This window comes from Gallinula chloropus (assembly GCF_964237585.1).
Source record: "Gallinula chloropus genome assembly, chromosome: 12".
Classification (NCBI taxonomy): Eukaryota; Metazoa; Chordata; class Aves; order Gruiformes; family Rallidae; genus Gallinula; species Gallinula chloropus.
Genome location: NC_140097.1, coordinates 16,479,820 through 16,492,379, shown reverse-complemented (window position 1 = coordinate 16,492,379; position 12,560 = coordinate 16,479,820). Strand labels below are relative to the sequence as shown.

The following is a 12,560-nucleotide window of genomic DNA, read 5'->3' as shown; positions in this document are numbered from 1 at the left end:
AGAACAGTGTCATTTCCACAAATCACGGTTCTGCTATCAAATAAGGAAGTGAGAATTCATAAATAATAGCTTCCCAACTTGCAATCTACTTGTTCTCTTATGCTTCCTACTCCTCTTCCTGCTTCTTCAATATATGTTTTCTGTAAAAGCCTCAGCTAGGTTATTAATGTGAATCGAGTGCTTTCCTTGGTTAGTACAGATGAAAAGTTGTATTTTCATTTGAGAGCTGGATTGTGCTGCCCTTGTGTGCGTTTCACTCCCATTGTGTGGTTCTTCACCAAGTTAAAACAGAGCTCTTCTATCCCCCAGGACAAAGAACAAACTGTTGTCGGGGGGGGGGGGGGGGGGGGTGGGGGCAGGCAGGGGGGGCAGGGAGGAATATCTACAGAATCATAATTCTTTTTCCTTCTCCTGTTTATTCTTCATGCCACTCAAGCCCGTTTAGAGACTGACCAATTAACTCTACATCACAACAGATTCTGATGGGTCGGATATCTCCTATCTGAGATGACACAGCCAAATTTCCAAAATAGTTTAATGCAGCATTTGGTTTTCCTGGTTATTCAATTTACACTTCCCAAACTGATATTCCAGTTATCAAACAAATCGACATTTTCTCCACTTAATGTACTGATCACCAGCAATATTGGAAAATATAGGGAAAATGTGTACCAAATTAATTTTATTGTGCATCCAGGTCTTTATTATTGTGAGTAAAACTGTTTAAAGATATTTGTTCTTCAATAGCTAATCTGCTAGCTGTACATTGCACATCACTGCATACTGAAATATACAGGAAGCAGGAGTTTTACAGATTATTTTCCATGTTAAAAGCATGTTTCAAAGGCAGTAATTTGTAAAATAAGTCTACTCAGTGAAGAAAACACACTTTTGACTATGATATGGTATTCACTAAGTAAAAAACCCAATACAAACTGAAGGGGGGGGATTCCAAAATTAAATGTTAGATCTGAATTATTTAACCATAACATAGTGTTGTAATTAACATCAATACCATATGTACTTAATTGCATTTTATGTCTTACCAATTCTTGATGTGTGGAATTTAGAAGAACTAAAAGCCGCGTGCCTCAATTACCCAACAGAATTGCTATTATATTGCTTTATATTGACAAGCCATAAGTTTGAAGGTAAATTATGTTAATCATTTTACTTTGATATCTGGTGCTGGTGTCTGATTGCATTAAAATTCTATTTTGTGTTAAGTGGCAGGTCTGCAAAGAAACTGTATATTTAATCCTAATTATACATCGTAGGATCAGGTACTGCATGGGCTCGTGTTCTCACATGAAGAACGTGTGCACAAGAAGTGAGGTGGGGAGGGGGAGTCTTAAAAGAGCGCCGCATGCAGGCAAGTTCTTAAAAAGTTAGGTGGTTAGAGTAAAGAGTAAAACTTTGCAAGGCCTTTTGCGATACTTCTGTTTTCTTTCTCAGAAAACCTTCTCTGGTTTTGCAGACTCCAGTGGGAGTTTTGCCTCAGAAAGACCAATGGGCACAGCATTTATCTGTAGCATCTACTCCTTGTACGCACAGCAGTCAGCGAAAGGCCACTGTGTGCTGGACCAAGGTTAGTTTCCTCTGCTGATGCCCTTCTTAGCCCGGTTAGAGGTGTGAAATCCTGTAGTCTGGAAGTAGGGAAGAATCTGGTCACGTGCTGGGCCGTGTTTCTTACCCGATCAAAAACAGCATTAAAGAAATAGATTGGCTTTTTAATTTATTTTTTTTAAATCAATCACAAGTGAGTCAATTAGGAGGAATGGAATGATTCTAAAACCAGAGAAATATTTACCACACAAAAATCTGAAGAAGTAAGCAGTGATAAAAAGGCAATACCATAAAGGGAACATGAAGTGGCTTGGCTGGACTCTGAGAAAAGAAGTGTGCGGTCTTTAAACTTGCCTAGATGTTTTTTTCTGGATTTTTGAACTCTCTGGGCGTTTAGGGCCAGGGAGGGCGGTGGGGGTGGGGAAGAACAATGTAAATGCCCTAAAGAGCTGGACAAAGCCTTGCATCCCATCTATGAGAATCAGACGATGTGTGTCATGCTAGTTTTTACAGTCATAGTCTACGTTCTTCCAGTGATTAAAATCCAATTTGACAGTAACACAATATAGAGGTTTAACTGACAGCACACACAGCACATTTGCTAGTCATAACGCCACAGTTTAATGACTGACGCATGTGAGAAGCTAATTCGGATTTTTTTTTTTCTCCTTGAATGGGATAAATGAGCATCCAGTTAATACCAATCAGGAATTCAAGCCATGTGACAAAATTGATGCTACATACCCTGTTCTTGTTTTGCATATTCTGCAAATCGAGCTGCAGGAAAAGAGCCAGTTTGTACACACATCCGGAGAGAAAGTTCATTCTGCTTTCTGACGCGTCCACAGTTGCAGCTGAACGTATCCAGCTTGCTACTGCTGTGTCCACAAACTAATTACCCTTTCTCTGTTAAATAGCCTAAGAATTACAAATTGTATGCCTGTTTTGAGAAAAAGTACAGGTTGAACAAGCAGACGTAGTATAAATAAAATATTTATATAAAAATAGTCTCTTACAAAATATACTCTCTTATCCTATGGTTGATTTTTTCCAAAAGATGGAAGTTTGTCTGGATTTTCTTATTTTTAGGCATATTCCAAACAGGATTTTATTAATGCTTCTTTCTTTAATTGAACAAAAAAAAAAAAAAAAAGAAACCAAAACACCAAAACAAAATACATAACCAAAACAAAACAAAACTGGTAAAGATTTGTAACCCCTACCTCTTGACTTTTGTTCCAGACAACTAGCAGCAAACAGGAGGAAAAAAAAATAATAAAACCAAAAAAAACAAACAAAAGAAAATAAACCCAACAAAACCAACAGTGTGTGTTTGTGTATGTACATATATATAAAGATGCCAGCTTTTGTACTTAAACATATCTAGTACTGTAGAACATATCCTGCAAGTCCAACTAATAGAAATATCCTAGTTAAGAATAATATATACAGCTCCAGTTTTTCCTTGCTGTTTCTACAAAATTATTCCACAAAGCCAGCTATCTACTTTAGTTGCAGAATAGTTCCAAAAATGTCGGAAGATTTCTTTTTAATTAAATAAATTAATATTAGTTTTATCTGAATAAATTGTTAAATATTGCTATTATTATGCCCAAGTGTCCCAAATCCCTGTGCTAAATTCTGCAGCACACACACACACACGCAAAATAGGCAGATAAAGCAGTGTCTACAGAAAAGTCCAACAGTTCTACTCGCAGTAGCAAATGGTATGAAGTAGAAAGACAGGCGAGACCGGCAGAAGCTTTTCACAAGCGTAGAAGCCTAAATCTGTGTCACCCCCATGCTCGTGTGGGCTATTCGCAGTGGGGTACTGTCTGTCCCATCCCCTGTGAAGCCCTTTTTGAGGATCGCTCCCCTACACCTCCCTGCTCCTTATACACTGAAGTTTTTGACCATCTTTTTTTCCAGACCAAGAGTTAGTTGCCACGCTCAGAGATTTCTCTCTGACTGGTGTCTCTTCACGAGGCGGTCAATGCTTCTTGCTCTAGAGGTGTCTGTTAGCCAAGATGATCTTTTTTCGCTCTGTTTTGTGTGTCAGGTGGCTCGGGGTGGGGTTTGTTTGTTTTTGTTTCTTGGCTGACTTTCGTAAGAGTCTGAAATGTGTATCCACATAAGCAATGAAACATGAGAAGAAAAGAGAGGGCTCCATTCATCAGCATTTCTTCTGGGAGAGCAGGTCTTTCCTAAAGTCTTGTGTAGGTATGTTGAGTGCATGTGCAAAAGTATTCGTGGCCAGGGACGTGCCGGCCTGCCCGGCCCCATACTCACTTACAGGTATATACCTCTGTTCTTTCACTGCACGTGTTGCATTTGACATAGCAGCACCAATGAAATTTGCAGTTGCACTGCCACACTCTTGAGTACTGGTGTGTATTGTAACCTCGACCACAGCACATCAGATCGCAGCCGTTGGACTGCTGGGCTGTCTTGTTGCACATCCTTCCCTGCGTCCCCACGCTGCCGGTGACAGGGTCTTCTTCACAATAATTGGGAGATTTCTCTATGTACACTAAATCTGTATCCATGGGTTTGCGATAGGAAAGTGGCTTCTTGATCTTGAGGAAAGTTGGACGCTTGTTACGACTCGCTCTCACTGGTTCGACTTGAACAGCTTCGTTGTATTTGTCCTTGAGGATGTAGCCCAGCTCCCGGAATTTAGGCAGGGTTGTCCAGCACGTTTTAGTGGTACAGGATCCGGAGACCCCATGGCATTTGCACTCTAACTTCATGTTTTCTTCTAGAATCTGTATTTGGAAGGAACAAAGAATAACATGTTAATACAAGCTAAAGTTTCTTCGATAAATCAGGGTTATTTGATGTGTATTGTGAACCAGCCATGCATGGCTTTGCTCTCCAGCATGAGCCACCACCAGACATGAGCCTTGTTGCCACCAAAGCTGTGGGATTCGCTTGCCTGATGATGCTGTTGTCCCAGGTAGCAAAGGCTCAGCAGTGTCACTAGAGTTCTGCCCGCAACGCTGACTGCCCATTTGCACTAGGACTTAAGCAGGGATGATAACTTTGCCTAATTTCACAGCCCATGAATCAAAGGTAAAATGGGACCCTCCTTACGCACCACTTTTCATCACGTTCATCTGCAATACAATCACAGCGTGCTTCTGATTTGTCTCCTGTCGCAGTTTTTGGCATATGGCAGTGAAATTAGGGACTGGCAGAAAATCACACCAGAATGTGAAACACCACATGCAGAATCCTTTGGAAGTTCAACAACAGCTACTAGAACTTGATTTTTGTAACGGCATTTCAATTCTTGCCCCTTAAAATGACGCAAGCTAGTGCAAGATGCAAACAAACTCTGTCAACATTTATCCTCCTGTTGGCCTCGTATTAATTAACAGTTTAGAGCACATGGTCATTTATTCATACAGGCATTATCTGTTCTAAACATTTCAGGTTAATACTCTGATTTGAAGGTCTAAGAACTATTTTGATATATCATAGTTCCAATTTCTTTGGACTTTCCAGAGGGTTTGAAGTGCTTTGCCTCTTCTCAGATGGATAACAGAGCTTAGAAAATGCCCCAGATGCTATGCAAGAATATGAGGCCTGTCTTAGAGTGTAAAGGGGAAGAGTAAAGATGAGGAATTGCTTTCATGTTTTCTTGTCAATTCTTGTTAAAAATTTTCTTCCTCCTTAATACTGTGGGAGCATCTCAAACACCTGAACATCATGGCTTGCTCTACCCTGTCTGGTGATCTTTGTAGAGGTCTCTCATGCTTATGCCTGAGTTGTCATATCTTTCCTTTTGAAGACAACAAACTTCATCTTTCCTTCAACCTCCACATCCCTTAACATTTTATCCTTGCACCTTCTCCCTTCCGCTGTTTGTTTACCAACCCAATCTTTGCCAGATAAAAATGGAGATCAGCTTAGTGCCTGCCGTCTGTCCTGAGCCCTAGAACTGACCTCGCTTAGCCAACTACATTGGGTTAGTGCTAGAAAACATACCTAATTCCAGCAATTAATTTCCCACTGGTCTTTGCTTGAAAGAGAACAGAGAAAGTTTGATGATTAAATTCTGCCGAACCTGGCAGATAGCGGCGGTGCAAAGCCCGGCCAGAGGGATTATCTGGGTTCAGGGAGTGGCCACATAATTTTTCCCCTGAGAAACCCGAGTTCCAAACCTGGGCAGCCTCGAAGGCTGGAGGGAGGTCAGCGATACGGGAATCCGAATTAACCCTTTGCTATAAACCATCCCGCTCTTCAGTTTTGATTGGAAAATTTACCGCGCAGACACCGTCAACGGCTGCAAGTGAGAATGGTGTAGCCTGCACTGAAGGAGCCAAGTCTGGCTCGAAGGCCTAGACGTGTGTATCGGGACTTCGAGTCTAATGTCAGCCTAAGCAGGGGTGGCAAGGAGGAAGAGCACACCTGAAGGTGTGCAGCCTGCAGTCTGTCCTGTTCTTGGCAACCTTAAAACAAGTAATTTAAAGACTGCGAGTAGTAGTAACATGTTATTGCCATACCTTTTGATCTCAAGGCCGTTCCCACGTCCCCTAGTCACAGTGACTGCTATCGCCTAACCTTGGGATAGTTAGGGGCTGCATCTTCACCCATCGTTCTTCCTCTGCCTCTTTTTGATGAAGACAGGGATTTCAAAGGCATTCACACCGCTTGATTTTTATTTTAGGCTATGAGTGAATCCAGTCTGAGGACAGGATTAAAACCCCTAGAAAGTGTAAGTCCAGGATTTTGGCAAATGTGAATTTAGCATAAGTTAGGTTGCATTTTGTGCTACTGTCTTTAAATTATATTTTCACGCAAACTGTCTAATGATTGCCCTAAAACTCAGACGTGAGAGACTTTTACATTCAGATCAACATCTTAACTTCCACTCTGCTCAAGCTTTGGCTTACGTTTTGCATTATCTTGTTATCTTGAGTTTCTCTCTCAGTCACTGCATACTTCTTTTATTGCTCACTCATTCATAAGGTGGTACACTTAGAAGATAGATGAGGAGAGGGAAAAGGAGTTATAGCACAGAAACCGGAAAAATAACATAAATTCTTTTAGCCTCATTTGTACCTTTTAAAAAGCTCTCCTTTTTTAATTTGAAACTAGCCAGGGATACATTTCTCAGCCCTAATTCAATCATGGCTCTTGTTCAAGTTGCTGGGCTTATATCCTGGTACAACGTACAAACTTGCAACAAAATATTTCTAACTCTCCTGCCATCAGGAGATTTGACTTGAAGCATTTATACAAAATACATCATGGCCTGGTGTCATCTATCTAGGTAGGGCTTTTTTCCTCAAGTGTAATTAAACAGCCTAAATTGCCTTTTGGTTTATTTCATTAGCATCCTGTTCACAGCCAGTGATCTCTGAGAGAAAGAGTAGTTCCACTGGAAAGAGCTGAGCAAGCAGCTGGAGCAGTTCAGCAACCAGGTGGCCCCATGTCACATCTTTGTCTCCTGCTCAGGGTGACACGATGCCAACCAGAACGAGTGTCAGGTTTTCTGGTCTCAACTAAGGCTGGGCACAAGTGGCTAGGATAACAAGGTCTAGGTTTGGCTGAACATGACAGGTTTGGGCAATTACTAGTTAAGCAATACTAGCTAAGTACTAGGGGTCCTTCTTAAGTGACCAAAAAAGCTTAGAGGGGGACAGGAAGAGGCAGAGTGATGCAGAAGAGTTGTTGTGCCACATTTATCATTCTCTGTTATTTTTATTTCTTTATAGATATCACTCCCTAAGATTTACAGGCTAACCTCCCCCTTTCTCTTTGCGCTTGTTGGGGGTGCATTGCTCCAACCCATCTCCTTAATTTGGGTCCACTGTACTCTGCAATTGAACTTTCCCTCCCAGTTCTGAGTTTTCTAACCCACCCCTTTCACCTTTCCCTCACAAACCCTTGTGTTGGTTCTGTGCCTGTAGATATATCCTCCTCACTGGTGCCACCTTTCAGCGCAGCATTTTGAAAATTCAGCCAGAGATGAATTGACTCCGTAGCCTTTAGAAAATAGTAACTTGAACTGTCAATCCTCAGCAATAGCAAGGGTCTGAGATGGTGACTTGATAGTTTTATTGTACTGTGATATCAGGTGCTTGGACTATTCATTTTGCATTAAAATATGTGGACAGTGGTACTTCAATACTGTTACATTAGAGTACTATAGCATCTGATAAATCAGTGCCTTTATAAATTCAGGACGTGAATTGAAAAGAGAAGGAGGGAAATAAAATAGGGTATTCTCTGTGTAGAACAGGAGCCCCTGGTCTTTCCCTTGGTTTCCATGAGCCAAAAGAAGTGCTCTGCCCCTGTTCTGTTAAAATCAGAAAGTGTTCTTCACATTACCAAGTCAGGATTTGTTTCTTTGAAGGTATTAGCCAGCAGCTCACACTTTTTATGTTAGACTAAAACTTCATAATTATGTTACAGATTGACTTTTTCTAAAATGTAAGAGCCTGAAGGCTACAAAATTTAAAATCCCAGAGCCCCTGTTTCTTACCAAATGACTATATCCAGCTCCGGCAGCCATGGGAAGTAAATCTGTATGCGCCAGTGAATGCTCTGCACTGGATTAAATGCGAACAAAGAGCTGGAGTTCTTTTAGCTTTGTCCACTTTTCTTTGAGCTCCTACAGTAAACTGTCAGTACTTGTTTCTCTCTCTCTCTCTCTGCCTTGCCATTAGCCTCTGGGAAATAGTTTGTGTGAAGAGAACTTGCTCTGGCTCTCTCCATTGATGTTATCTTCAGATGCAGTACCTTTGGGCACTGCCATCAGGAACTTAACATGTTTTTTCTTCGCCTTTAGTTTTGCAGAGAATGCACAGGGTGCATCAGGTGAGGGTGGCAAGCTCTGGAGAACCTGGCAGGACCACGGAGCTGTACGGGCTGGTCCCAGCACCGTGGTCCTGCAGCGGGCAGCAATGAGCAGAGGTACAAGGTACCATACCCTGGCTAGGGGCTGGCTGGGCTAACTGTCCTGGTTTCCAGTGAAACCAGCAGGACGTGCTGGCTGGTGCAACTTAGTGCTGGAGCGGCATTTGCTTATGAGCGTGGCCAAGGCTGCCCTGCAGCTTCATCAGAGGCGTGCACCCTGGGTGGGATGGGTGCCATGGGTGCTCACGTCTGGGCAAATGGAGAGCTTGTTGTGGGGCTGGCGTGCTCAGGAATACTGACACCTGTGTGCGGTGGGTTTTCTTGGCTATGTCTCTGCTGAGTCAGTCAGTGGTCTGTACCTCCCTCCGTTTCCAGCATCTGAAGTCAGCTGGCTTTGCAAACTCATCTGCCAGGGCTGTGTGGGACCTTGCACGCCCACTCAGGCACTGCACAGCCCTGGGTTTGTTCAGCAGAACGCTAACATGCTCGATGCCAAAGCTGTCCTGGAGGACCTACAGCATGAAATGGAGTGACCATCACACCTCCAGCATGTGCGTTCTCCCTCACCAACCAACAGGATCCTGTGGCACAGTCAGTGCACTGCTAACACCATAGCCCCCAAGGCCAGGGACTCTTCTTTGCTTCCTCAGAAGTAACTAAGGCTCCAGCCTACATGTGAAGCAGATGTAATTAGGGAGACAACAGACACTGATTCCTATCCCACCAAGGCCATAATCTTTCCTAATTTTGTCTGACATCAGATCATCTGGGTCAGGAAATACCTGTTTGCTACAGGTGCCTGTACACATACTTTCACTATAGGTCAAAGAAAACACAGCTATTGGCAAAACAAGAGTGAATTTGTCACTCTAGAGAGGGCTGAGAGAATGGTCATGACATTTCTGTGGGCAGAATGCAAACCTGCCCCTTTCAGTTTATGATAGAGGAGTATTTATCATTTATATTTTAGGATTTATGATTTTATATTACTTTCTGATGCAATTGTAGCTGTAAGACAAAGCTCCTCAAACTTCATGAACAACATTAGAGGTACAGGCTTTGCTTTTGAGGAAGGATTTACCAAGTAAAAATAATGTTTTACGGTAATATAATAAATCTTTATCCTATTCAGTCTCTCAAGACTTAACTTGAGAACCAAACCTTATCTAGTGCAATTGGCAGTGAGGTCTAGGGTGAGACTAGGCATTGGAAAGGGCTGTGGATGCATACGTAAGATTGATCTGACAGGCAGTAAAAGGTCTATGTCTAATTAAAACGACTAGGAAATGACTCTGGCACTTTTGTTTTATATTCAAGTGTGACCGTAATCTCAAAAGGATGCTACTGTTTAAGTAACTTGTAGGACTGTCTGACACATTAGGAAAGTATAAATAATACCTGGTGCTCTTTCATCAGGAACCAAAAATGAAAATGAGTGAGCACAAAAGAAAAACATTGACATTAAAGACAAGCCCCGTGAAACCTTCAAGGAATGTGAGCAACAGCATAATAAAAAAGTACCCAAATGCGAGTTTAAAGTGAGAAAAGGCATATTTAAATAGAAAATGTTATTGGTGGATGTTCACTTACTATATTAATGGAGCTGTTATAAAATGTGTTCTGGAGAAACATAACGTATTTTGCATTAATATCCTATGGCAAACTTAACCATGGATGAGTTTGGAACCGATTGTGTCCCATATGAAGAGTGATTAATCCCAGTCTTTCATATTTCAGCTGAATGTATTATGAAGACCTTACTAAGCACAGCCAAAAGAATTATTTTTCTTGTGTTTTTGATGAGTAAATTCATGCAAAAGAATAATATCTGAAGTCGGTATCAAACATATTTGATACATTGAATGCCCTGAGCCATAACTATCCCAGAAATACAGCTACCCCTGGCAGGTTGAACCATCCTTCTCATTATAAGAAATGTTTTGTTTCAAATAAATAAAGGCTGGGAAATCACCACAGCATGTGACCTACGTCAATCAAATCCCCATCCCACTTTCCTCAGAATAGTTGTCAAAAGAAAATCAGGCGACATGCTGGTCTGGGGAGTAATTATGAAGACAGCTGAAGAATGCTGATAAATGACATAATGCTAGAAACATCAGAGACGGGTGCTATTTCCCAATACCACCATCTACCTTTAATAATGGATACCTTATTTGAAAGACCAGAAATACTTTTTTCCATATTCTAACTCACGATACCCTTAAAAATGTAGACTTCAGAAATTTTGCACTCTCCTAAGTTTAACCTTTGGTGTACCATTTCTGCCTTCTCCCTATGCCGCCACAAAACAGGAGGTTCCTTACAATTCCTAAGGGCACTTTATAGAATTTCATAATTATTTTTATACTTCCTGTCCTGGAATATTTGTTGCCCTTTACTTCAGCTTTATAAAAAAAAAATTGACCACATCACAGTAATTATTTTCTAAATGCAACTTCTATATTTATATATCACATGAGTAAAGAAAAAAATATTAGTCTTCTAGTATGGTCATCATACTCGTGCATGCTTGCCAGCACACACGAGCTAAACGAGAAGTTCTTCTCCTTTCCTGGGTAACTAGTATTGTTTAGAGGGCAGAAGACCTCTTACCCTTTGCTCAATGACTAGCACTGTGCAGAACAGCAAACAAATGCAGAAGTCTGAGGGCAAGGCCAGTAAAAGCTGAGAGGAATGCAGCAAAAAGTATTTTCTCCAACATTTTTTTCTTATACTTCTGATAACCTTCAAGGCTTGCCATGTACTAAATCAATTCATCGCCGCTTCTGGGACCAAAAGCCCAAAAGAGCAGTAGAAAAGAGATGGCACGGGATTCTTTTGGAACTGTTATTTCTGAAGAATAGTTGGATTTAGGATAAAAAGGACATTGCTGCTTTAAAAAAAAAAAAATGAGACGGATTTTCAACACAACCTAATTATGCCCTTCTCAAATTAAACCTCAAAAGACCATTGCCTTTTTTCAAACTGTAGGAATTGTTATGAGAAATACAACAAGGTGTCGTAATGCTTCTGCTTTTGGTCACTGAGGGGTCCTTCCAGGACACCTTCCATCCCACAGAGGCCACTCCTAGTACAAACTTCTGCCAAACCCCTCTTTGTTTTGCAAAAGCACCTATGAAAGTGGATTCCATGTATGTGGCTCAGATTCTGTACCTAGCTCACTTGTTCCTCAATATTTTTCCCTGACAGCTCTGCAAATCTAATCAAGGCCCATGAAAGTCGAATAAAGTTCTTAAGTTTTTATTTATCTTCATCAAGATACTGCTTGCAGAGATAGTGGGCATGATGTGGCAACACCTGATGTTAATAGCTCAGCAAAATCTGATAGGGATGTGAGAGGAATGATACACGCAGAAATCCACACTGCCACGTCAGTCCCTCCTCAGAGCAAGTCTCATGCCAGGTATTCTCTTCTCCCTCACCCCCTCCCTTTTCCAGCATATCTGATAACAGCCGTGAGCTTGTCTGTGGGATTCCTTGCCTTTTTACGTCTCATGAACACATTCCAGTTTTCCCCAGAGAGAAAGTACCTGCGCCCTACTCTCTCTCTCTCTCTCTGGTCATCAAAATGTAAATCGAAACCACTGATTCACGAGCTGAAACTGTGAGCTTCAGGTTGAGTTTCACACACTCTTAAGGGATGTGGTTGGTGACAAAGTTTTCTGTGTAATATCAGATATAAAACCTTTCTTACCTGCCCTTCCTTCTTTTGGCAGGAAGTCCTCTTTTGAAAGTTTGGGGTTTTCAACTATGACTTATCAAAGTAATGCTTAAGTTTTATATCAGGAAATAGACTGAAATGAGTATGTTCCTACTGCACTAGGGGCAATCAGGCTGTGACATGGGGGCTTCTTGTGGTCTGGCTTTTTGTCTTTCAAGCAGCTAGTGACAAAAGCTCAGTACTTGAAAGCTGCTTTGGCAGTGTACTGAGGAGTTACTGCTGTGACACTTTCCTGGTACATCAGCCTGCGTTCTGGGTTAGTGTTTTCCCTGTTTAAAAGCAAGGCAAATATTTTAATAGGAAAAAAACAAAAGGAAATAATTGGAAAACATAACTTGTTAATGTGTTGTGTTTTATAAGCTACTTGTTTTTTAAAAATAACTTT

General features: G+C 41.4%; 1 protein-coding gene across 1 annotated transcript in view; it reads right to left on the bottom strand.

The window, feature by feature from the left end:
• Nucleotides 1–3,851: 3,851 nt before the first annotated feature.
• Nucleotides 3,852–12,560, bottom strand: part of WNT7A (Wnt family member 7A) — a gene marked incomplete at both ends in the record, with an annotated part of 34,908 nt that continues 26,199 nt past the window's right edge. Inside the window, one exon of the mRNA XM_084269665.1 lies at nucleotides 3,852–4,331. Coding sequence (XP_084125791.1) covers nucleotides 3,852–4,331 — 480 coding nt within the window. The remainder of the gene's footprint in view (nucleotides 4,332–12,560) is intronic.